Raw genomic sequence first — 20202 nt, forward strand, 5'->3', positions numbered from 1 at the left:
CGGCCGGTAACGTGACCGCGAGCCCTAGCCTACAAGGTCCGCCCGCAACACATATTTACCCAGCCTTGACATTAGCCGGCATTCTCCCACCTAGCTCCCACTCTCCCCCGCCCCGGTCCAATTCGGACTCGCGCCGTGACCGCGGACATGCTAGTCTCGCCGGCTACAGCACACGCAGAGGCACGGTCGATCCCAGCCGTGCGACCCCGGCGCATAGCCCTCCCCGCCAGGCACGTGCTCCGGATAAAGAGGCGGCCCGAGAGCCTAGCTGGATATCGTAAGTCGTCTCGCCAAAGCTGCGTCGGCTGCGCCAAGCTCCGTCACGACGGTTAAAAATCTGCCGTGCTCTAGGCCGCCTTCTCCGCTCTCGCCGAGGCAATACCACCGTCCGCGTCATCCCCAGGCCACGCACGCGTCTGCCGCATGTGTCCCCGGAACCGAGAAGCACGAGGATCACGAATGTCCCGAACATGTTGCACCCAGCCTAGCCAAGAGCCTTACCGAAACGGGTTGGCGCGTGCGCAATGGCGGGGTCCCCGCAGCTCAAGTCGCGTCGAGTCGTCGGTGCAATTGATCCGAACGGCGGGTCTCTCGGCAGAAGGACGGAGCCAGGCAGAAGGACGGAGCCAGGCAGATAAATACGCATGTGTGCCGGTTCGAAATACAGCAGCCTACTATGATTCTCAAGGGCCTTCTACTCTCCCTTGGCCTGGCGTCGGCGGTGACGGGTCTGACTCAGACCCCGAACGTCGCGTTCAATTCGACGGCCGGCGCCGTGCCGCTGGTGGCGCAGGGCAAGACAGCGACGGTGCTTGTGAACGAATACGGTATGACGTGCGGCTTGCGCTAGCGCGGCTCGTGCGGCTCGTGCGGCTTATGCGGCTCGTGCGGCTCGTGCACGTGCTCAGGGGTAGTGCTGACTTCCAGAATGGCCGGGCGTCGTCCGTGCCATCGATGACTTCGCTGCCGACTTTGGCCGGGTCTCCGGCTCCACACTCGCCGTCCGCAAGGGCTACACCAACTCGACCGTGCTCGACTCAGCCGTCTGTGCTCCCGATGTCGAGGCCGCAGTCATCGTCGGCACGCTCGGTCGCTCCGCCTTCATTGGCGAGCTGATCGCGGCCGGCAAGATTAACGTCAGCGCTATCGATGGCGAGTGGGAGACCTATCAGACCCAAGTTGTTGCGGACTACTGGAGCTGCGGCAAGTCCGCCCTCGTCATTGTCGGCTCAGATCGTCGTGGCACGATCTACGGCCTGTACGACATCTCGGAGCAGATCGGCGTCTCCCCGTGGTACTTCTTTGCGGACGTTGCCCCGAAGAAGCACTCGGCAATCTACGCGCTACCCACAACGAAGACAGCCAAGACGCCCAGCGTCAAGTATCGCGGCCTGTTCATCAACGACGAGGAACCCGCGCTCACGAATTGGATGGACGCCAACTACCCGACGGGTCCGTACGGCTCGGCCTTCATCCACGAGTTCTACGAGCACGTCTTTGAGCTCATTCTGCGTCTCCGCGGCAACATGCTCTGGCCTGCCATGTGGAACTCCATGTTCGGTGTCGACGACGACAAGAACCAGTACACGGCCGACATGTATGGCGTCGTCATGTCCACTTCTCATACCGAGCCGCTCATGCGCGCCACGAACGAATGGACCACATTTGGCGTTGGAGACTGGTCCTACAGCACCAATGCGGCCAACGTGACCGAGTTCTGGAAGGTCGGCATCCAGCGCTCGAAGCCGTATGACAATCTGTGGACCGTGGGCATGCGTGGTAACGGAGACACGGCCATGAGCGCCGGCGTCGAGACCACCCTGCTCGAGACTGTCGTCGCCAACCAGCGCGAACTGCTCGCGGAGGGCCTCGGCGTCAACGAGACCACCGTGCCTCAGGTCTGGTGTCTCTACAAGGAGGTCCAGGCTTACTACCAGGACGGAATGACCGTTCCCGACGACGTCACTCTGCTCTGGGCCGACGACAACTGGGGCAACGCCCGCCGGCTGCCGGCCGAAAACGAGACTGACCGGTCGGGTGGCTCGGGCATCTACTACCACTTTGACTACGTCGGCGACCCGCGCGACTACAAGTGGATCAACACGATCCAGCTCGAGCGCGTCTGGGAACAACTGCACCTGACGTATGAGCGCCAGGCCCGCCAGGTCTGGATCGTGAACGTTGGAGACCTCAAGCCGCTCGAGCTCCCAATCGACTACTTCATGTCGCTGGCCTACGACTTTGACACCTGGGGTCCGATCAACAAGGTGCTCGAGTACCAGGTCGCGTGGGCGACTCGCGAGTTTGGTGCCACGTACGCCAAGGAGATCGCAACCGTCATGGACAAGTACGGAATGCTGGCCGCCCGCCGCAAGTACGAGCTCATCGACCCCTCGACGTACTCGGTCATCAACGAGCGCGAGGCCGAGACCGTCCTGGACGAGTGGAAGACGCTCGTGGAGTCGGCCAAGGCCATCTACGGCCGGCTACCGGCCGACTACCAGGCATCGTACATGGAAATGGTCCTTCACCCGGCCACAGCCGGCTACATCGTCCACAATATCTACATCACGACCGCCCGCAACAACCTGTACGCCCACCAGCGACGGTCGTCGACTAACACGCTCATGGCGAAGGTCCTCGAGCTCTTCAACGACGATCACGAGCTCAAGCTCATGTATCACAGCCTCCTCGACGGCAAGTGGAACCACATGATGGACCAGACCCATCTTGGCTACACGTACTGGCAGCAGCCCATGCTCGACACGCTGCCGCCGCTGGCGTACGTCCAGGCGCTAGACAACTCGCTGGCGGGCTCCATGGGCATCGCGACCGAGGCCTCCAACGGCTCGATCCCGGGCGACGACTACTACAACGCCGCCACGTACAGCAACTCGACAATCGTCATGGCCCAGCTCGACCCGTTCTCAAGCCCGCAGTCCCGCTGGGTCGACGTCTTTCTCAAGGGCACCGACGACTTTACCTGGACGTTCTCGCCGCTGAACGAGTGGGTCACGGTCACGCCGTCGACGGGCTTCATGTCGGCCGCCAACGCGTCCGACGTCCGTGTCGAGGTCGCCGTTGATTGGGATCTTGCGCCCGAGGGCTACAACATCGCCTACATCAATATCACGTCTTCGGCTAGCTACGGAAACTTCCATATGCCGACCCTGCATCTGCCGATCAACAAGACGTCTATTCCGGACTCGTTCGCGGCCGGCTTTGTCGAAACTTCCGCGCATATCTCCATCGAGGCCGAGCACGCTACTCGGAATTCGTCCACCTCCGATGCAGAGTATGTCGTGATCGAGAACTACGGCCGCACGCTCTCTGGCGTGACTCTGTTCCCTGTCAGCGCCGACTCGCAGTCGACCGCGGACGGACCGTGTCTCGAGTACGATCTCTACCTGTTCACGGTGCCAGAGTACGGGGCCAATGTCACCGTGTACACGTCGCCGACGCTCAACATCAACCCGTACCGACCGCTCAAGTACGCCATCGCGCTCGACGACGACGAGCCCCAAGTCAACCGGCTCGTCGTCGATGCCGCGGACCCTCTAGACATGCCCGCTACCTGGACCGAAGGCGTCCAGGATAACGTCTGGGTGCTGACAACTAACCACAACTTCACTGAGCCCGGCGAGCATACGCTCAAGCTGTGGGCTCTGGAGCCGGCCGTTGTGTTCCAAAAGATTGTTATCGATCTTGGCGGAGTTGCCGAGACCTATCTTGGGCCGCCGGAAACCTACCGGCTGTAAGCCACCGGATAATGCGCTGCTGGCCTATAGGCTCAGCCGCCTTTCGTATCACAATTGACAGTCTCAATCTTCGTCCTCTAGCCAGTTGGCCGGCTGGTGCGTAGGTCCCCTGCCTATTTGCCGCCTTGGCCACCGTATACGCCTAAGGCGGAACGCCACAAGGGCCGGCCGCCGCCGGAATGGCCGTGCGCCTCGCCCGTGACCGCATTAGCCTGGCGCCGCTATTTGGCGCGGCCCTAAAGTGTCTGTGCTTGGCACCTTATCTAGCGCATGTTATCATCACGTGCCGATAAGACGCCGCGCAGCATTCCTGCGCTCGATCGAGCGGCCGGGCCCATCGTGCCCGCAGTGGCTGGCGGTCAGGCAGGCGCACCGCAGGCGTACGAGCTAGCACGGTTGGTGGCAGCCTGGCGGCGGCCGTCCGGCGGCGGCGAATGGGCGGTGGGCTGTTCCGAGCCCTATCCGACGTCTTATCAGTGGCTGACGGTGGCAGTACAGTTTAGCTAAGAGCGCAGGCCACTTCGCCGCCAGCAGCTGCAGCCCGGCGCAGCACCCATGACGCTAAGCGCACAGGAACCCGAGTATGGGGTGCTGCCACGAGGCTCCGCGGGAACCTGCCTCGTCCAATCTCCGGGCCGCGACTGGGAATCATGTGCAGCTGCAGCGTCTGTAGGTGCTTGGCTTGACTGTCAAGTCTCCCGAGAAGCATAGCCGCTGCTGCCGTGGCAAGCAGGCATACCCGCCTTGGCATCAGACTCAGCGGTGAGAAGATATGTCACTACCGCCTCCCGCTGCGCGCACATGCACGTAGCCTCCCCAGGCTTCCGGTTTTGGATCGAGCTTAGTGGCCGGCTACGGATGTCTCGCTTTCAGGCCTGAGATAGGCTCTCACGGCAACTGATAGTCGCAGATACAGTTTTGCATCCGAGCGCCCAGAGTTTGTCGCCAACCTGACTTAGCCCGTGGCTCGAAGGCGATAAGCCTCGACAACTTGGACAAGCTTTTTACTCCCTTTCGCCAAGCGTCGGCAGGTCTCCGGCTTGGCCAGCCAGCTGGCTGCCGAGCGGCCGACCCTGACTGGTCGCCTAAGCCTACCCCCACGAGACTACCGCAAGTCTCATCGATCTTGCCTGAAGTGAGCTGATGTCGTGGACGAGGTCCGTCCGGCCTGTCCGAATCCGAGCGCAATTGCGTGGCCACGCGTACTATCGGCACTCGCCAGGCTGGTCTGGGCTTTATCTCGTAGTGGCGGATTAAATCTGTTATTGCATGCACGTCGACGGCACAAGCCGCTGCTCCATTTAAAAAGCGCAAGCCCCCCTACCTTGACGGCCACGATCTCGCAGCCATGGGCCTCTTCTTTGACGTTTCTGATTACGAGACGTTCACGTTCACCGACGACAAGGGCGTGGAGCACCAGTGCCCGATCGAAGTCGAGGACTACGAGCCGCCGAAATGGCGCCGTTTCCTCGGCTTCTTTTGGGACACCTGGACCATGCCCCCGGTGAAGCGTCACTATCTCCAGAAGCTTGACTTCTTCATTTTCGCGTACTCACTGGCGTCGTACATCGTGAAGGCTCTTGACCAGAACAACTTCTCGAACGCCTATGTCTCGGGCATGAGTGATGACGTGCGTCTTCGAGCCCGAATATAGCTAACGTCTGCAGCTCCATCTCATGGGACAGGAGCGTAACCTGTTTACGACGCTGTTTAACATGGGCTACCTTACCGGTTCCGTGCCTAACCAGCTTATGATCAACCGCATTCGGCCGTCCTACTGGATCCCGTTCTGCGAGTTCATTTGGGGTGTTATGACCATGGTCATTGCTGGCGTCAACAGCGCCAGGGCCATTTACGGCATTCGCTTCGTTGCCGGCTACTTCGAGTCGTCGGCGTTCCCGTCATTCAACCTGCTGCTCGGTTCGTGGTATGCCCCTGAGGAGCTCGGAAAGCGCATGGCGCTCTTCGAGATGTCGTCGTCGGCTGCCAGTATGTTCTCGGGTTATATCATGACCGGAATCTACGCGACTATGAACGGCGCTCACGGCATTGCTGCGTGGCGCTGGATGTTCATCATTGACGGCGTTATCACGCTGCCAATTGCGCTCATTGGCATCTACTTCCTGCCTGACTTCCCCACTACGACTCGTGCTCACTGGATGCAGCCGTGGGAGAAGGAGTACGGTCTCCGCCGCATGGCTACGCTTGGACGCAAGCCCCAGAAGAAGCTCACGTGGGAGGGCCTCAAGGAGATCTTTCTACGGCCAACTATCTATGTTGCCACGGTCCCGTACACGTGTCAGTGGTTTGCCCCCTACACCTCCTACTTCAACTTGTGGCTTAAGGCCCTGGGAACGCTCACGGTCGAGCAGATCAACCTTATCCCGACTGGAGGTAGCGGTCTGGCTGTCATCTCGGCTTACATTTTCCCGATGATCTCCGACCGCTACAACTGCCGTTGGCCAATTGCTATCGGCTGTTCTGCGTTTGGCCTTCTGGGCGCCATTCTACTGAGTATCTGGAACCTCCCTGAGGCTGTCATTATGTTCGCGAACATTATTCCTAACGCTGGTGCTGCCGGCCAGCCGCTCACTGTGGTATGTACTAGCACTGACATCTTGCTGACTTATAGGCATGGATGCACGAGAACTTCCAGAACAACACCGAGCTCCGCAGTATGATCGTTGGTTTTGGCAACGTCATCAACTATGCCATGACTGCCTGGCTGCCGCGTATGTATAAAGTTCAGGAACGAAAGCTAATTCTGCAGTTGTGCTGTTCCCAACCCCCTCGGCCCCACACTACAAGGTCGGTTACCAGTTCTCGGCCATGTTCTATGCTCTCCACATGATCAGCGTCTATTTGTTCACCTTCTACATTAGATGGTATCACCGCAAGCACAACATGGTCCTCAACGAGTTTGGTCTTCCCGTCCAGCTCGACGAAATGACTGAGGAGGGCCACGTTGTTGTCATGCGTGACGAGGACATGTCTGATGAGGTTATCATGAGCAACGAAAAGAAGCCGGACTACACTGTCAGTGTTGAGAAGTCGTAAAGCATTCTGTAATTATATTGTTTGTATTTTGATGACATCATGATTTTTATGCGAGAATAAAAGTGGGAGCATTCAAATTTAAAATAACTGTAGGAGCTGAGTCGCTGGTAAAAGTAAGGCAAGAACGAGCACAAGACAAATGTCGAAATGAAGGGATTTGTCACAAGGCTTATTAGCTGTAAAGTGCTAAAGATGCTGTGGTCGAAAAAAAATTGCAGCACCTACGATTCCAGCGTGGTCTCCCACCGCAGTACTAAGTAGGCCCAACGAAGCTTAACTGGTGTTGATCGGACGGGGAACTGTGTTTTCTTCGTGGTATGGCCGCAACTGTCAACTTAAAATGGGGAACACTACTTGTACATCATCAGCTTTGTTCCAGTGAGAAACTTCATATTTCCGTTGGCAGGAAAGCCTGAGAGCCATAACAACTGGTGAGCGCATATTGTGGATCATCTCTATCACATAGCACCATTTATGCCACTACCCTTCGTTCTCTTAAGCGTACCAAGAGACTAATGTGTTAGGTCGGGGTAGTGCTAGTATCGCCACTGAAGTTTACAAAAAAGCTGCGCATTTTATTGTAATTTGCTCACAATTCTCTCGTTTTCTGTAAATTGAGCCCTTCCAAAAAAAATTATCCGAGTGCACAGTCGTACACGCAAACGGCACATATCTGCTCAGACAATGCTTTGTTTGTCTAAAGTGCGCTCATGACTCAAAGTCGTTCAGGGTCCAGCAAAGCCGATTAGTATGATCGGTCAAGCTCAGACCTAAAATTTGACGTTGCCATCTCCGTTGGATGCCGCTGTAATAACTGTAGATCTATGGATTGTATCTCCCGCAATCCTTAGTAAACCGCGTAGTCCATTGGTGCACCAAGAAGTCTTTTGGACCGGAGAGTCGCTTAAAGGACTATCGATCTGTCTATTCTATCTTACCCGGGTATTTGCACATCATGGGAAGTGGATCTGTAAGCTTGGTCAAAGCGCTTCGCCCAAAACTAACTTCATGAGGCTTACTGAGATGAGCCATTCCCGCTAAAACTCTTGGGAGTTCAGCTTTTTCGCAGCGAATATCAACTCCTGCAACAAAAGTGCAGAAATACCAAGAAAGGCTATATACGATATTGAGCAAATTTACTTCCTCGACCAACCAACAGATGTCGACTTCCGCGTGCCTATGGGATCCACACGGGTCGGACGATTCTATAAAGGTATACCTACAGACCACATGTCGAGGCAAGCTTCAACATGGCTACTCATGAACCGGCTCTTGGACCCGACAACACCAACTCTTGTAAATCTGACTCGGTAACCACCGAAGTGACCCAGACTAAAGATGAGTCCGAGAGCCGTTACATGTTTACAGACAAGACTCGACCGAAAACTGCCTCGCAGCGGTTGTTGGGCTCTGTATGGGATGCCTTCGGAAAGGAACCTGTCGAAAGACGTTTCGTTCTCCGCTTGGACCGCTTTCTTTTGTGAGTCGACATTTTGAATACCGCTTACCATATAGTATTTACTCCCTTTTGTCATTGATCATCAAAACTCTGGATCAAAGCAACATCAGTAACGCATATGTTTCGGGAATGAAGGAGGATGTAAGACATAAGCCGATTGACATATCGCTAACAAAATAGCTTGCACTTTACGGACAAGAGCGCAATCTATTCTCCACATTTTTCAATATGGGATATCTCTTTGGATCTCTTCCTTGTCAGATCATCATAAATAGAGGCATGCGTCCGTCCGTCTGGCTACCCGCGTGCGAGTTGATCTGGTCTGGGCTCGTGATGTCCATTGCCCTATGCAAAAATGCCAGACCCATATATGCAATTAGATTTTTTATTGGACTTTTTGAGTCGTCCGTGTTCCCCGGCTTCGTTCTCATTCTCGGTAGCTGGTACACTCCTGACGAGCTTGGAAAGCGCATTGCATTATTTGAACTATCTGGTCAAGCTGCTAGTATGTTTTCTGGATACTTGCAGGCCGGCCTATACAGTTCCATGAACGGGCGCCATGGGATAGCTGGCTGGAAATGGTTGTTCATAGTCGACGGTATCATTTCGATCCCCATCGCCCTGGCGGGCTTTTACTGCATCCCGGATTTCCCTACCAACACATGCGCAAGGTGGCTCAATGCCGACCAGCGGGAATATGCGATCCAGCGCATGCTAGCTGTCGGTCGCAAGCCTCCAACGAAGCTTACTATGTCTGAGATGATTAAGATCTTCAAGAGTCCACGGCCCTGGCTCTTTTTACTTCCTTACAACATATCGTTCTTTGGTTACTACACAGGCTACTTCAATCTTTGGCTGAAAGCTGTTGGCCACTACACGGTTGAGCAAATCAATCTGGTTCCTACGGCGGGCAACGCTATTGGTGTTATCATGGCATATGTTGTTGGCACACTGTCCGACCAAACTGGAAATCGATGGGTGTGGATGCTCCTATCTTTGGTTCCTGCAACCGTGGGAGCCATAATTTTGTCGGTTTGGTATGTTCCCGAGGGAGCTGTTATGTTCGCCAACCTCTTTGCATTTGCATCATCACCTCTGCAACCCCTAACTATTACTTGGGCAGCAGAATGCTTCCAGGATTCAGCCGCCACTCGCGGACTGATAGTTGGCTTCGGAAACACTGTGTCCTTTGCGATGAGCGCATGGACTGGTTTGGTTTTCTTTCCCACGCCGGACGCACCTCATTATAAGTTTGGGTATCAAGCAGCCGTGGGCTTCCAGATTTTGGCAGCTATAAGCATTCTGGTGTTCTTAAAATATGTCAAGTGGGAAGAGAAGAAGTTCAGAATGGTGAAGAACGAGTTCGGCTTGATGGTCAGATTGGAGGATCTTGTGCTTGCAAGACCAGAGACTACGAAGTCAACTGAGGACGAGGAGAACTGCATTAGATAGAAAGGATAGGTCTAGAGTTACGCGCATTTGAAAATATATCTATTTGGGAGAACGAGTAAGACATGCAGGCTTCCAACCGCTTGGTGTAACCCGTTTCACCGTGGTGAAGTACAATGTGTCATCTGAAACAGGAAACGAAGTAATCAACGGGAGTTTGGCCGAGTGGTCTAAGGCGCCCGCTTCAGGTTTACGCTTGAATTGCTGGTCTCGCAAGAGGCGTGAGTTCGAACCTCACAGCTCTCATTTTTTTCATTGGCAATTTTCTACCCCACCCCATTTAGTCCGAAACTTTTACCGTGACCCTGCAAGAGCTCGGTACATCCTGAGCCGGAAATCGGTACCCTGCATTATGATACACTTAACAGGGAGCACCGGGCAGTGCATCGACTTTGTGTCGTACTTCGCATTGTAGCCTCGTATTGCTCTCAATCAAACCAGACAAAATGCATAATCAAGCATACTACTCCGGCGAGCTAGGTCTCCTAGCTCTCGAGGTGTGTCCCGGCTTTAAAGATAGCATCCGCTATAATGACATATTGCCTGCTCTCTATCGCAAATGCTCAATTCCGTCAAACTGCTCAGCCAATCTTCGACCAATGAATCTTGCTTATGTTAATAGCTCGCACGATGAGTGTCCTTTGTGGCCACTTCACGCTTAAAACGCACGCGGTGAGAGAAGTCACAAGTGCGCGGGCCATGAAAAAATAGTGATCTATTAGCCAATAGTTAATTTAGCCACTGTTTCCCGTTTGTCGATAACCTTATCACCGAGGGGCAGCCACGGATGCCTGCCTACACACAGACCGCATCTTGCCTCTACAAACTTGTCTAGCTAGGCTGAGGGGCACTAGCTCATAATTAGCTTCCAGATAACTTTTGGCGATGCCTGGACAATTTCACATCGCATGGCTTGGATAAAGTCGAAACCAAGGCTATAGGCACTGGAGTCACTTTCTCGCGTATTGTCGAAGAGCCAAGCTTTCATCAATCTCTGGGCAAAATCTCTGGGCATACATTAAGTAACTAAAGGTATCAGTACGCGTTGTCGTCTGACGATCTACAACTGGGAGAAGCTGCCGAGTGTCTTGGCACACATTGCATATGCGGTGCATATATTTAAATGGCAGGAAATATTCCAAAAACGAGTAACGCGTACTTGGAGCAAGATTATGCCAAGTGGCCCCGGCTTAAGCGGGAACAAGCCACATTGATAAGTGTTGACACCGTGCCGTTTCATGCATGCAGCAAACGCATTCATCTGGACCTGGTTTCACTTTACGACACCGATGGATCACTACGAATTGCCGTGCCGTAGCATGCCATATGTTCTTCTCAATCCGTACGAGGCGTTTCAGCGGTGCTCTGTCATAGATAAGCCGCCCGCCATTCCGATAGCGAATGATTTTTATAAATAGCTCTCGATGAATGCGTAAGTCGGCAACGCGACTACTCGGACTCGTCTGAATTGTACCAATGGGAGTTATTAGCTGGTACAAGAAGGCCTCGGCTCCACCGCGGAGTGATCTGAGCTACACAAATGACGAGATACAGAGCAAGTTTGCCGAGTTTTACACAACCGACTATGAAGTATCCAAGAGTGACAGGTTTCTGGCCCAGTTCTGGGACAGCTTCGACAAGGCGCCGGCGTACAAAAGATATCTTCATAAGCTGGATGCCTGTGTGATGTAAGACTCGAGAAAGGAGAGGCTTAACAGAGCAGGTCTTACTTCTTCCTCTCTTTCTTCATCAAAACCTTGGACAACACCAACGTTAGTAAGTGAACAATTGCCGCAGCCCAGTTGTTGACCTTTACAGGCAATGCCTACGTGAGCGGGATGCAAGAAGCGGTAAGTGGAAGCTCAGGTACTGAAACGGTTGCTGACGACAACAGCTCAACCTTAACGGTCAACAGCGTAACTTGTTCAATACGTTCCAGTACCTCGGCGTCATTGTTGGCTCAGTGCCTGGTCAGGCGATCATGCACAACAATATTCGCCCTGCTATCTGGGTCCCGTTGTGTGAAGTCCTGTGGTCAATTGTTGTGATTGCTATGGCTGCTGTGCAGAACGCGAAGACCGTGAGTAACCCTATCGGTTCCAAAAACTAAACGCAGATCTATGCCCTCAAGTTCATCATCGGACTACTTGAGGCGTCCAACTACCCGGCTATCGCCCAAATTCTTGGCGCTTGGTATCGTCCCGAGGAGATCGCCAAGCGTATGTCGGTTTATGATATTTCGGCTGCCGTTGGTTCTATGTGCTCTGGTTTCATTCAGTCAGGTGTCTATGCGACTCTGAACGGCGCTGCCGGTCTTGCTGGTTGGCGCTGGCTGTTTGTTATTGATGGGATCATCTCGCTGCCCATTGCCGTGCTTGGGTTTTACTGCCTTCCGGACTATCCCTACAATACTCGGGCAGTGTGGCTCACTGAAAAGGAAAAGGAGTTTAGCGTCATCCGTTCCATGGAGATGGGCAAGAAGCAGAAGAAGCATATGACGGTCAAAAAGTTCCTTAGCTTTTTCAAGAGCTGGAGAATTTACGGATTCTCATGGCCGTATATTCTCTTCAACATCGCGACTACTTACAGTTACTTCAACCTGTGGTTGAAAGCTCTGGACATGTACAGTGTTGAGCAGATTAACCTTATTCCTTGTGCAGGATACGGCGGTGCTATCGTCATCACCTATATCTTTGCCAATTTCTCTGACCGTGTTAAAAAGCGTGCGCCTTTTATTCTGGCGTCAGTGTTTCTCACTTTCCTCGGCAACATGCTGCTCCAGATCTGGGAGATTCCGTTTGCCCTCAAGTATATTGCCCAGTTCCTACTTGAGCTTGGATATCCCGTGTGGGCTTTGATCCTGACATGGAGTGCCGAGTCATTCCAGGACGACCCCGAACTTTGCGGAATTTTGACCGCATTCGGTAATACCATCAGTAACGCAATTTCAGCTTGGTTACCTCTTGTCGCCTTCCCCACACAGGATGCCCCACGTTACAAGTGGGGATACGGTTTCATGGCAGGATTGAACGTTCTATCTGCGATTGGTGTATTCTTCTTTGTATATATGGAGCGGCGTGAAAACCGGAAGCTCGGAAGAGTCCTCAACAAATACGGTCTCGCGGTCGATGTTGCCGACATCAAGGATTACGAAACTAACGGACCTACTATTCTGCACTCAGACTCTGCCGAAGAAATCTCTGAGAAGAAGCCTCCGATGGTCACTTCGCGGACTATCGAACTCGACGACGTCGACCTCGACAAAATTGAGAAATGAGCTCGAGAAGTTGTGTTTTAGGCCGTGAAATATCTTTACCAGTCGAAGGTAGCCAAAGCCCCGTAGGCTACGTAGAGACCGGGAGGTTAAGTGTTACGCCGCTTTCCCCCTGCCCGAGGTGCCCTCGGCGCGTATTTTCGCGAAGTTAATGTGTCTGTTTAAGGTTTCTATCCGTGTTTAAATTGAACTTTAATGCGGGCGGACATAACGGTCACAGGCAGACCATGCGTAGATACTACGGGCATATGAGAAAAACCTCACTAGTCTTTTTTTTATTAACTAGGCAACAGTTTGAGCACGTCCTCCGTGTATCAAAATTGGTCGTGGTCTCATTAATTAGCTGTGCGTCGACACTTAGGCTTTTCCAACGTCGTCGACATGCTCGATGGCTGGCTTGTCAGACTCAACGATACCGAAATTTCTGATCTTCTCGATGTCGGGAAGTACTTCATCGAGCATACCGAGCTCACCCCAGATACGAATCTGGCGCTCCATGTCCTTCTTCGACTGCCCGCTAGTATCGTAGAAGAGCTCATCCATCTCCTCGAGAGTACGTCCTTTAGTTTCAGGCACAAGAAAGTAGACCCACAATGCCGCGATAAAGCTCATGGCCCCAAAGAATAAATAGGTGCCATACCTACAGGTCTGTAAAATACTAGGAGTAGCAAGGCCGACAGCGAAGTTGTTCAACCAATTGGCACTGACGCCCATAGAGACCCCTTTCGCTCGGAGACCGAGTGGGAAGACTTCAGACACCAAGATCCAGGCAATATTACACCACGAGAACGCGTAGACAACGATATAAAGCCAAACCATGACAACACAGGCCCAAGCCGCCGAACCGTGCGACGACCAGCTGTCTTGGTATCGTCCAGAAATTCCTGCAATTGAGAAGTGGCAGGCAGCCATCCCAAAACCGCCATAAATCAGCAGCGGACGTCTACCTAGCTTGTCAATCAAAAGATTCACTGGAATAGTCGGAAGAACTTTCAAGATACCGACTACTCCAGTGGCCAAAATGGACACAGTATTGCTGGTCAAGCCCAATGACTGAAAGATAGTTGGAGCGTAATAAATAATAGCAGATATTCCACTCCATTGTTGAAAAAACATGACCAGGACTGCTGCAGACGTACGGCGGATCATCGCATTGGTGTTCACAAGCTTTAGGTAGCTGTGCACGGACATCAAAAAGGCCGACCTAAGACTGTCGTCCTGGTACTGAGGAAAGGCCTCTCTCTTGGTCTCTTGCTCGAACAGGTACTGCGCCTTAATTTCCAGAAATTCAAGCACCACCACTTCGTCGTCAACGCTCCTTCCTCTGATTACTGCGATTGTTTGCAGACATTCCTCCTGGCGGCCCTTGTCCATGAGCCAACGCGGCGACTGGTGCATGAACAAGACACCAACGCCTAACATCACAGCCGGAACTATCTGGATGCAAGTCGGAATCAGCCACGCCGCTCTGCTCTGAGTTGCGCCGGTACCTCCTATAAACTGCGTTCCGAATGCGATCCAGTAAGCGACTGCTACGCCGATGGTAATGCATGTTCCCTGTATTCCAACAAGTGTACCGCGAATTTCAGCCGGCGCGAGCTCTGCAGTGTAGAGTGGGATGATCATCGATAAGCTGCCGACACCCAGTCCTACCACAAATCTACCTCCGTAGAAATAAGGCTTGCCATCGCCGTGAGAGCAAGCCTGCACAACGACCCCCGCGATAAAAATGATCACTGCGACGAGAATAGAGTTCTTTCTGCCAATCTTGTCCGCAATGTAGCCAGTGCCCAAGGCACCAAGCCAGGCACCAAGCTCGAGGATAGACGTCATCATTCCCTTCACAACTGGATTGGCAATTGACGCATACTCGACTTCCTGCTTAAAGCTATCCATGGTCAAAACTTCGCTAAAAAGGCCTTGATTGTATCCGTAAAGGAGTGCACCCAGAGACACGGTGAAGACTGTCATGAAGAGGCGCACGTTCTGAAGTATGCCTTTGACGCCTCCCTTTCCGGCCAGTCTCTCTCGACGCCGAGAAATTTCAACGGGCATAACGACATTCGTTCCACCAGCATGTGCACCGGCCATCTCGTTGCGTATTCACGATTAACAATTTCAATTTATTATAGTGAAAAGAAAAGTATCCTTCCACTAGAGCAGAAAATTTCCTGGTTCGTTGATGATTTCAGGTGAGCACCGTAGATTGGAGCGAAATCAATGAAGAGCGCAGTCAGATATTTATACATGTTAGGTTCGTGTCCTCCCCGCAATCCGCATGGCGATGCCTACCCACACACGCACCCGATGGCCGGGGAAGCCTGTGGTGACAGGAGGGCGGCATAATGTTTCAATCGCTTTTAGTAAGGTCGAAGTGATCAGACAGCATCAGCCACATATGAGCTCCGTAAACGGTGCTGGAGGGATGCTGGTAGAATACGGAACCCATGTAGAGTTCATCTTGTACAAACTGGGCTGGAAAGCAGATCAAGTAAGACTAGGTCGATGCGGGGTGAGACCTGCCGAGGTGAGACCTGCCGTGGGCGTGAGACGACGTCCTGGCAAGACGTAAAGGGAATCTACCAACAGACTATTAGCGGGCAGTAAAGGTAGACTATCGGCATAAAGGACCATTTTAGATGTCGCAGGATCGTCCGGGGTATGATAGTCGGCTAATCAAAGGGTCAGCGCTATAGATGATCTGTTTTTAATGATCTCGCGATGCTATCCGCATTTCGATTAGAGCAGCTGATAGTCAACTTCTTCGTCGTCAACGAATCTCTAATATTGATTACACGCTTACTTAACTAAGCATCGGCTAACGAAGTGTTAACACAGCACAGAAGAGATGGTCATTTCTGTTGCACCTTAATAGCGAGTTGCAAGAGACGCGTGACTTCCACGTAACACGTAGTAGAGACAAGCAATTGCCTGCGCGTCTTCTTGACTCGGCTTCTATCATTTCTGCTGAGTGACGGAGGACAAAACGTAATACGCGTCTGAAAGTGAGTCGACCCCGCTCGTTAGAGATATCTTCCGGGCTATGCGCGGTCGTAGTGCCCAACTCGAGCCTGGTATGCAGTATGGTATCATCAGCATGGGAGGTTCTGAATCTGAGAAACTCAAAGATTGTAATGGACCAGGGTATGAGGTATACTGAACAGTCATTTGGAAGCCCGGCTTTTTACTTTTGTATTGCCGATTGTCACTGCATCTCGACAGAAATCGGCAGAGATTATAAATAAGCAGTTACGTCTTTTTGCGGGGCACCAGACTGCTGCCCAGAGCTGCTAAAACACGATTGCGGAGGTGCCTGGAAGGAAGCTTAAGACAACGCCACCATAGAGCAGCACAGACCCGCCAGCCGACACCGCAAAGAGTAAAATGCATCAATATGCTTTTGAAGTTTATTTGCTGACTCTTCACGCTGGCAGTAGAACAACAGCAGAACGGCATAACAGTAACCGATCCCACCGAGATCTGAGATGGTGAGTGCCATCGCTTGTTCGGAGCATTTACATACATCACATGGACTCCGCTTGCTGATATACAGTATGACAGTGACCTCGGCCAACCATGCAAGCAAAATCGCTTACTCCGGACGACGATTGCAGCGTAAAGCACAGGCTATCATTTGTACATATTAAACAAGCGGGAAATTTAAAGCTCGGCAATTTACTTTAAGATGCCGAGAAGTAGATGGGTCTCGTAGCTCTATGTGGGTGCGGGGTCTATAAGATTATATCTTGCAGAGGTGGGAGGATAGTTCGCGTAAACAAAAAAGAAGCATCTTTCGTTTATTTCGCGGGGTTTGCTTGCCACTTTTTAGCTTAACTTCGTATCTCCCACTACGAGTGAATATACAACTAAATGTTGATACATAACCGTGATGTCAGCTTTCACCACCAATTATTGAGACAAGAGAAGATGACCAGGTACCAGTCTACAACACTCAGACAGGGTCGTTATATGCTCTGTGCTTTACTAGTTGGCGACTACGTGTATAATAATTGAGTTAGATGACTACACCAAGGAGCTCTACTACGTGTATTACTATCAAGTATGTTAGAAATTTGATCGACTCTGTTCTCTGTATCAAATCACACATCGGAGCGCCAAATGTAAATGACAAGATGGCATACATCACAGAGTTTTCGATTAATAGTCATTTGTGATTTGTGGGATCAATCGGATCGGTGGATCAGCAGAGAAACTCCGTAGCCAGAAGATCAATTCACCTTCCCGGACGGAAGGAATGAGGGGAACTACGTTTGAGTCCAGCTCAAGGGTGCTTGGGTGGTCAGCTGGCTTGTATCATCTAAACGATGATCGGATAGAAGACAGGATGGCAGGATGAGGTGGGATCAGTCGGTTGAAGTTGTGAGCTGTGGGTTATCTTGTGATTAGTGGGTTGAATGGCGGGTCCTAGATCGGATACTTGGCATGTACCTGGATACCTGGCATGTACCTAGCCGGCAGTAATCTTAATTTGAAGACAGTGAGAGAAGGGCAGGTCGTATCGGTAATTGAAGTCTGGGCGTGCATGAAGTCGTGGTACATAGCGGGGTAGATCAAGTAGGCGTAGTAGCAGGGCCGAGTTCAGTGAGCAGAAGCTACAAATTTTGGATGAGTGGTCTCGACTATTTAGTGACGTCTGGTGTCCGGTAATAATAGCCACAGATTTAGAATATGACTTCAGATGCTTCGTGGATGATTGGTAGTACGGCGGATGTGATCTAAATTATAGGGGCATGCTGGTAGTGGTTGGTTGGATTTTAGGAGCGGTCCGTTGTAAAACGGGTCTAATAGGAAGCGGATTGAGTAAGGGAACAGGTCAGGATAGAAAGCGGGTCGGGTACATGGGTCGGGTACATGGGTCGGGTACGCGGGTCGGGTGGGGTCGGATCCACGGGTCGAGGTCGAAGTCGTGGGTTGGGTATAATCAGTGAGACGGGATTGAAGTCATGGACTGACTGGATTGGATTTTTGCTGTGTGTGGGCTGAACCTGAATTGTGAGAGTCGGGTCCGAGCTTCTGGGTTGGATCGGCGATTGCGGGTCGCGTTCAAACGGCGGGTCGAGTCAGCACTTGCGGGTCAGGTTCGAACGGCAGGTCGGGCTGAGGTTGCGGGTAGGGTTAGAGTGGCGGGTCGGGTTGACAATTGCGAGTCGGGTTAGATGGCGGGTGGGGTTTGAGCTGCGGGTCGGGTAGTAATTGATGGTCGGTTTGTGCTGCAGGTCGGGTGGTGGTTGAGGGTCGGGTTTGAGCGGCGGGTCGAGTTGAACGGCGGGTCGGGTTTTACGGCGGGTCGGGGTTGAACGGCGGGTCGGGTGTGAACATCGGGTCGGGTTGAACGGCGGGTCGGGTTGAACGGCGGGTCGGGTGTGGACATCAGGTCGGGATTGAACGGCGGGTCGGGTTGAACGGCGGGTCGGGTGTGGACATCAGGTCGGGATTGAACGGCGGGTCGGGTTGAACAGCGGGTCGGGTGTGAACATCGGGTCGGGTTTGAACGGCTGGTCGGGTTTGTATGGCGGGTCGGGTCTGAATTGAGGGTGAAGTCTAAGCTGCGGGTCGAGGAGAAACTGCGGGTAGGGTCTATTCGATGACGGGTCGGGTTTAACATGGGCATGAAGCTGCAAGTCAGATAAAAGTCGATCGTGGGAGTAGCGGGATAGGTAATGCCAGGTTGTCGTTTCGGTAACGTGTCGACCAGCGTAGGCTCTGCTATGAAGAAGTCAGGTCGAGTAAGGAGTCGAAGGAGCAAGTTAGCGATCGTAGAGAATGTACAAGCCGTGGGCTCATCGTCGGAAATATTATGAAGGTGCGCAAGTTAGTTATATAGTGGGTCCAAGCGCAGTGCGCGGGATAGGCCATTGTCTGGGAGGTGTGGAATCTGATTCGCATGGTGTGGGATGTTAGACGGTTGTTAAGGTCGGAAGCCGCAGCAATCGACTACTGCGCAAATGAGCATTGAGGTCTGCTCACAATACGGCAACATGTTTGTTTTCGGAGCCTAAATGTTACATTATATTGATAATCGATAACGACAGATCAATAGACGTGCAGGGAGCACGTGCCCTCCGTCACAGCAACTGACGCTTCAGTCTATCAGTTTGTCATAGCAATCTCTAATCGTTCGGTGATAGCATCGGACAAATAGTTCGAGCCGAACTCCGATGATTGGCGGTAAAATCTGCGGAGGATGTCGATTATTGGTGTGTCAAATTCGGCGATACAAGCAATCAACGTGAATCTGTTAGGTTTTAGGCGATGGTCGGCGTTTAGATGAGGTCCCAGCCGATGACCCAAGCGACCTGAAATTTTAGCGACTCGCCGTGCAGCGTAGCGTATATCTGTTTAGGGTTGAGGAGATTGCTGTTTTTGGGATTAGGGATTATGAATACACGTCCAGGGTGAAGAGAAGCTCAAAGATTGTGGAGCTGAGAACGACTATATATATTGCGGAAGGAAGTATCGATGGGATGTAAACTGCAAAGAAAGGAGCAGCAGATTACGATAACACAATGTCGGGAGGGTCTACTATTTATGCGAACAGCAAAGGAGCAGCGGGTACCGTCAAGGTGACCGCTACATTCACCGGCGATGTTTACTTGGATTCTGTGCAGAGAGATGGAGTATGCGTGATGGGGAATGTCACGTTCACTCCGTGTGCCAGAACCTATTGGCACAGACATGACGGCGGACAAGTGCTGAGAGTGCTTGCGGGCAGTGGATGGATCTGTGACAAGGGCGGTGAGCCTAGAATGTTGAAGACAGGAGACACGGTTTACGCTGCGCCCGGTACTGTCCACTGGCACGGAGCAGACGACAATAGTGTCATGACGCATTTTGCTATCGGAATTGGGCACACGGAATGGCTTGACGCGGTCAGCGACGAGGACTACAATGCTAAGGGTAAATAGATGTAATAAAAGATGTTTTGTCAATCAAGGCGCGTGGTCTCAGAGCGGTACAAGCACAATTCGGTAGAAGTACGCAAGTTGGCGCGGCTCTGAAATTGTGCAATGGCTAATGTATTTTAGGGATTGTAGATTATAGATTAGGGATCATAGATCATAGATCATAGATTAGAGATTAGGGATTAGAGATTAGGGATTAGGGATTAGGGATTAGGGATTAGGGATTAGGGATTAGGGATTAGGGATTAGGGATTAGGGATTAGGGATTTAGGGATTAGGGAT

At 52.3% G+C, this 20202-nt stretch overlaps 7 protein-coding genes and 1 non-coding gene across 8 annotated transcripts; 6 read left to right on the forward strand and 2 right to left on the reverse strand.

The window, feature by feature from the left end:
- Nucleotides 1-112: 112 nt before the first annotated feature.
- Nucleotides 113-574, reverse strand: V1510DRAFT_219004 (uncharacterized protein). The gene has a single exon (XM_066930494.1). The coding sequence runs from the start codon at nucleotides 470-472 to the stop codon at nucleotides 164-166; it is 309 nt and encodes a 102-aa protein (XP_066787528.1). The 5' UTR covers nucleotides 473-574; the 3' UTR covers nucleotides 113-163.
- V1510DRAFT_219005 (uncharacterized protein) lies at nucleotides 575-3838 on the forward strand. The gene is made up of 2 exons (XM_066930495.1): nucleotides 575-827; nucleotides 928-3838. Exons 1-2 carry the CDS (start codon nucleotides 677-679, stop codon nucleotides 3756-3758), a joined length of 2982 nt encoding a protein of 993 aa, XP_066787529.1. The 5' UTR covers nucleotides 575-676; the 3' UTR covers nucleotides 3759-3838.
- Nucleotides 3839-5041: 1203 nt separating this feature from the next.
- On the forward strand, nucleotides 5042-6899 carry V1510DRAFT_421094 (major facilitator superfamily domain-containing protein). Its single transcript, XM_066934559.1, has 4 exons — nucleotides 5042-5388; nucleotides 5426-6355; nucleotides 6391-6490; nucleotides 6529-6899. The coding sequence occupies exons 1-4, from the start codon at nucleotides 5107-5109 to the stop codon at nucleotides 6813-6815; spliced, it is 1599 nt and encodes a 532-aa protein (XP_066787530.1). The 5' UTR covers nucleotides 5042-5106; the 3' UTR covers nucleotides 6816-6899.
- Nucleotides 6900-7779: 880 nt separating this feature from the next.
- On the forward strand, nucleotides 7780-9778 carry V1510DRAFT_421097 (major facilitator superfamily domain-containing protein). The gene is made up of 3 exons (XM_066934560.1): nucleotides 7780-8295; nucleotides 8331-8415; nucleotides 8455-9778. The coding sequence occupies exons 1-3, from the start codon at nucleotides 8066-8068 to the stop codon at nucleotides 9724-9726; spliced, it is 1587 nt and encodes a 528-aa protein (XP_066787531.1). The 5' UTR covers nucleotides 7780-8065; the 3' UTR covers nucleotides 9727-9778.
- Nucleotides 9779-9874: 96 nt separating this feature from the next.
- V1510DRAFT_t208 lies at nucleotides 9875-9969 on the forward strand. The gene has a single exon. It is a non-coding gene; the product is annotated as a tRNA-Leu (tRNA).
- A 1230-nt stretch (nucleotides 9970-11199) lies between these two features.
- V1510DRAFT_368658 (major facilitator superfamily domain-containing protein) lies at nucleotides 11200-13000 on the forward strand (the record flags this gene model as incomplete). Its single annotated transcript, XM_066931365.1, has 5 exons — nucleotides 11200-11411; nucleotides 11447-11499; nucleotides 11542-11573; nucleotides 11618-11803; nucleotides 11840-13000. 5 exons carry the CDS (start codon nucleotides 11200-11202, stop codon nucleotides 12998-13000), a joined length of 1644 nt encoding a protein of 547 aa, XP_066787532.1.
- Nucleotides 13001-13354: 354 nt separating this feature from the next.
- On the reverse strand, nucleotides 13355-15052 carry V1510DRAFT_368686 (general substrate transporter; the record flags this gene model as incomplete). Its single annotated transcript, XM_066931366.1, has 1 exon — nucleotides 13355-15052. One exon carries the CDS (start codon nucleotides 15050-15052, stop codon nucleotides 13355-13357), a length of 1698 nt encoding a protein of 565 aa, XP_066787533.1.
- A 3975-nt stretch (nucleotides 15053-19027) lies between these two features.
- On the forward strand, nucleotides 19028-20066 carry V1510DRAFT_219070 (RmlC-like cupin domain-protein). The gene is made up of 2 exons (XM_066930496.1): nucleotides 19028-19992; nucleotides 20044-20066. Exon 1 carries the CDS (start codon nucleotides 19525-19527, stop codon nucleotides 19921-19923), a length of 399 nt encoding a protein of 132 aa, XP_066787534.1. The 5' UTR covers nucleotides 19028-19524; the 3' UTR covers nucleotides 19924-19992; nucleotides 20044-20066.
- The last annotated feature ends 136 nt before the right edge of the window (nucleotides 20067-20202 follow it).

This window comes from Dipodascopsis tothii, assembly GCF_038497935.1.
Source record: "Dipodascopsis tothii strain CBS 759.85 unplaced genomic scaffold V1510scaffold_28, whole genome shotgun sequence".
In the NCBI taxonomy this organism is placed as follows: Eukaryota; Fungi; Ascomycota; class Lipomycetes; order Lipomycetales; family Lipomycetaceae; genus Neoaidaea; species Neoaidaea tothii.

Bases quoted from the DNA above. Each gene is read 5' to 3' on its own strand.
- V1510DRAFT_421094 (XM_066934559.1), top strand. From the start codon at position 5,107: ATGGGCCTCTTCTTTGACGTTTCTGATTACGAGACGTTCACGTTCACC. The intron at 5,389-5,425 runs GTGCGTCTTCGA...TAACGTCTGCAG, and splicing joins TCTCGGGCATGAGTGATGAC to CTCCATCTCATGGGACAGGA. The intron at 6,491-6,528 runs GTATGTATAAAG...CTAATTCTGCAG, and splicing joins CATGACTGCCTGGCTGCCGC to TTGTGCTGTTCCCAACCCCC.
- V1510DRAFT_219004 (XM_066930494.1), bottom strand. From the start codon at position 472: ATGTTCGGGACATTCGTGATCCTCGTGCTTCTCGGTTCCGGGGACACA.
- V1510DRAFT_421097 (XM_066934560.1), top strand. From the start codon at position 8,066: ATGGCTACTCATGAACCGGCTCTTGGACCCGACAACACCAACTCTTGT. The intron at 8,296-8,330 runs GTGAGTCGACAT...CTTACCATATAG, and splicing joins CGCTTGGACCGCTTTCTTTT to TATTTACTCCCTTTTGTCAT. The intron at 8,416-8,454 runs GTAAGACATAAG...CTAACAAAATAG, and splicing joins TTTCGGGAATGAAGGAGGAT to CTTGCACTTTACGGACAAGA.
- V1510DRAFT_219005 (XM_066930495.1), top strand. From the start codon at position 677: ATGATTCTCAAGGGCCTTCTACTCTCCCTTGGCCTGGCGTCGGCGGTG. The intron at 828-927 runs GTATGACGTGCG...GCTGACTTCCAG, and splicing joins GGTGCTTGTGAACGAATACG to AATGGCCGGGCGTCGTCCGT.
- V1510DRAFT_219070 (XM_066930496.1), top strand. From the start codon at position 19,525: ATGTCGGGAGGGTCTACTATTTATGCGAACAGCAAAGGAGCAGCGGGT.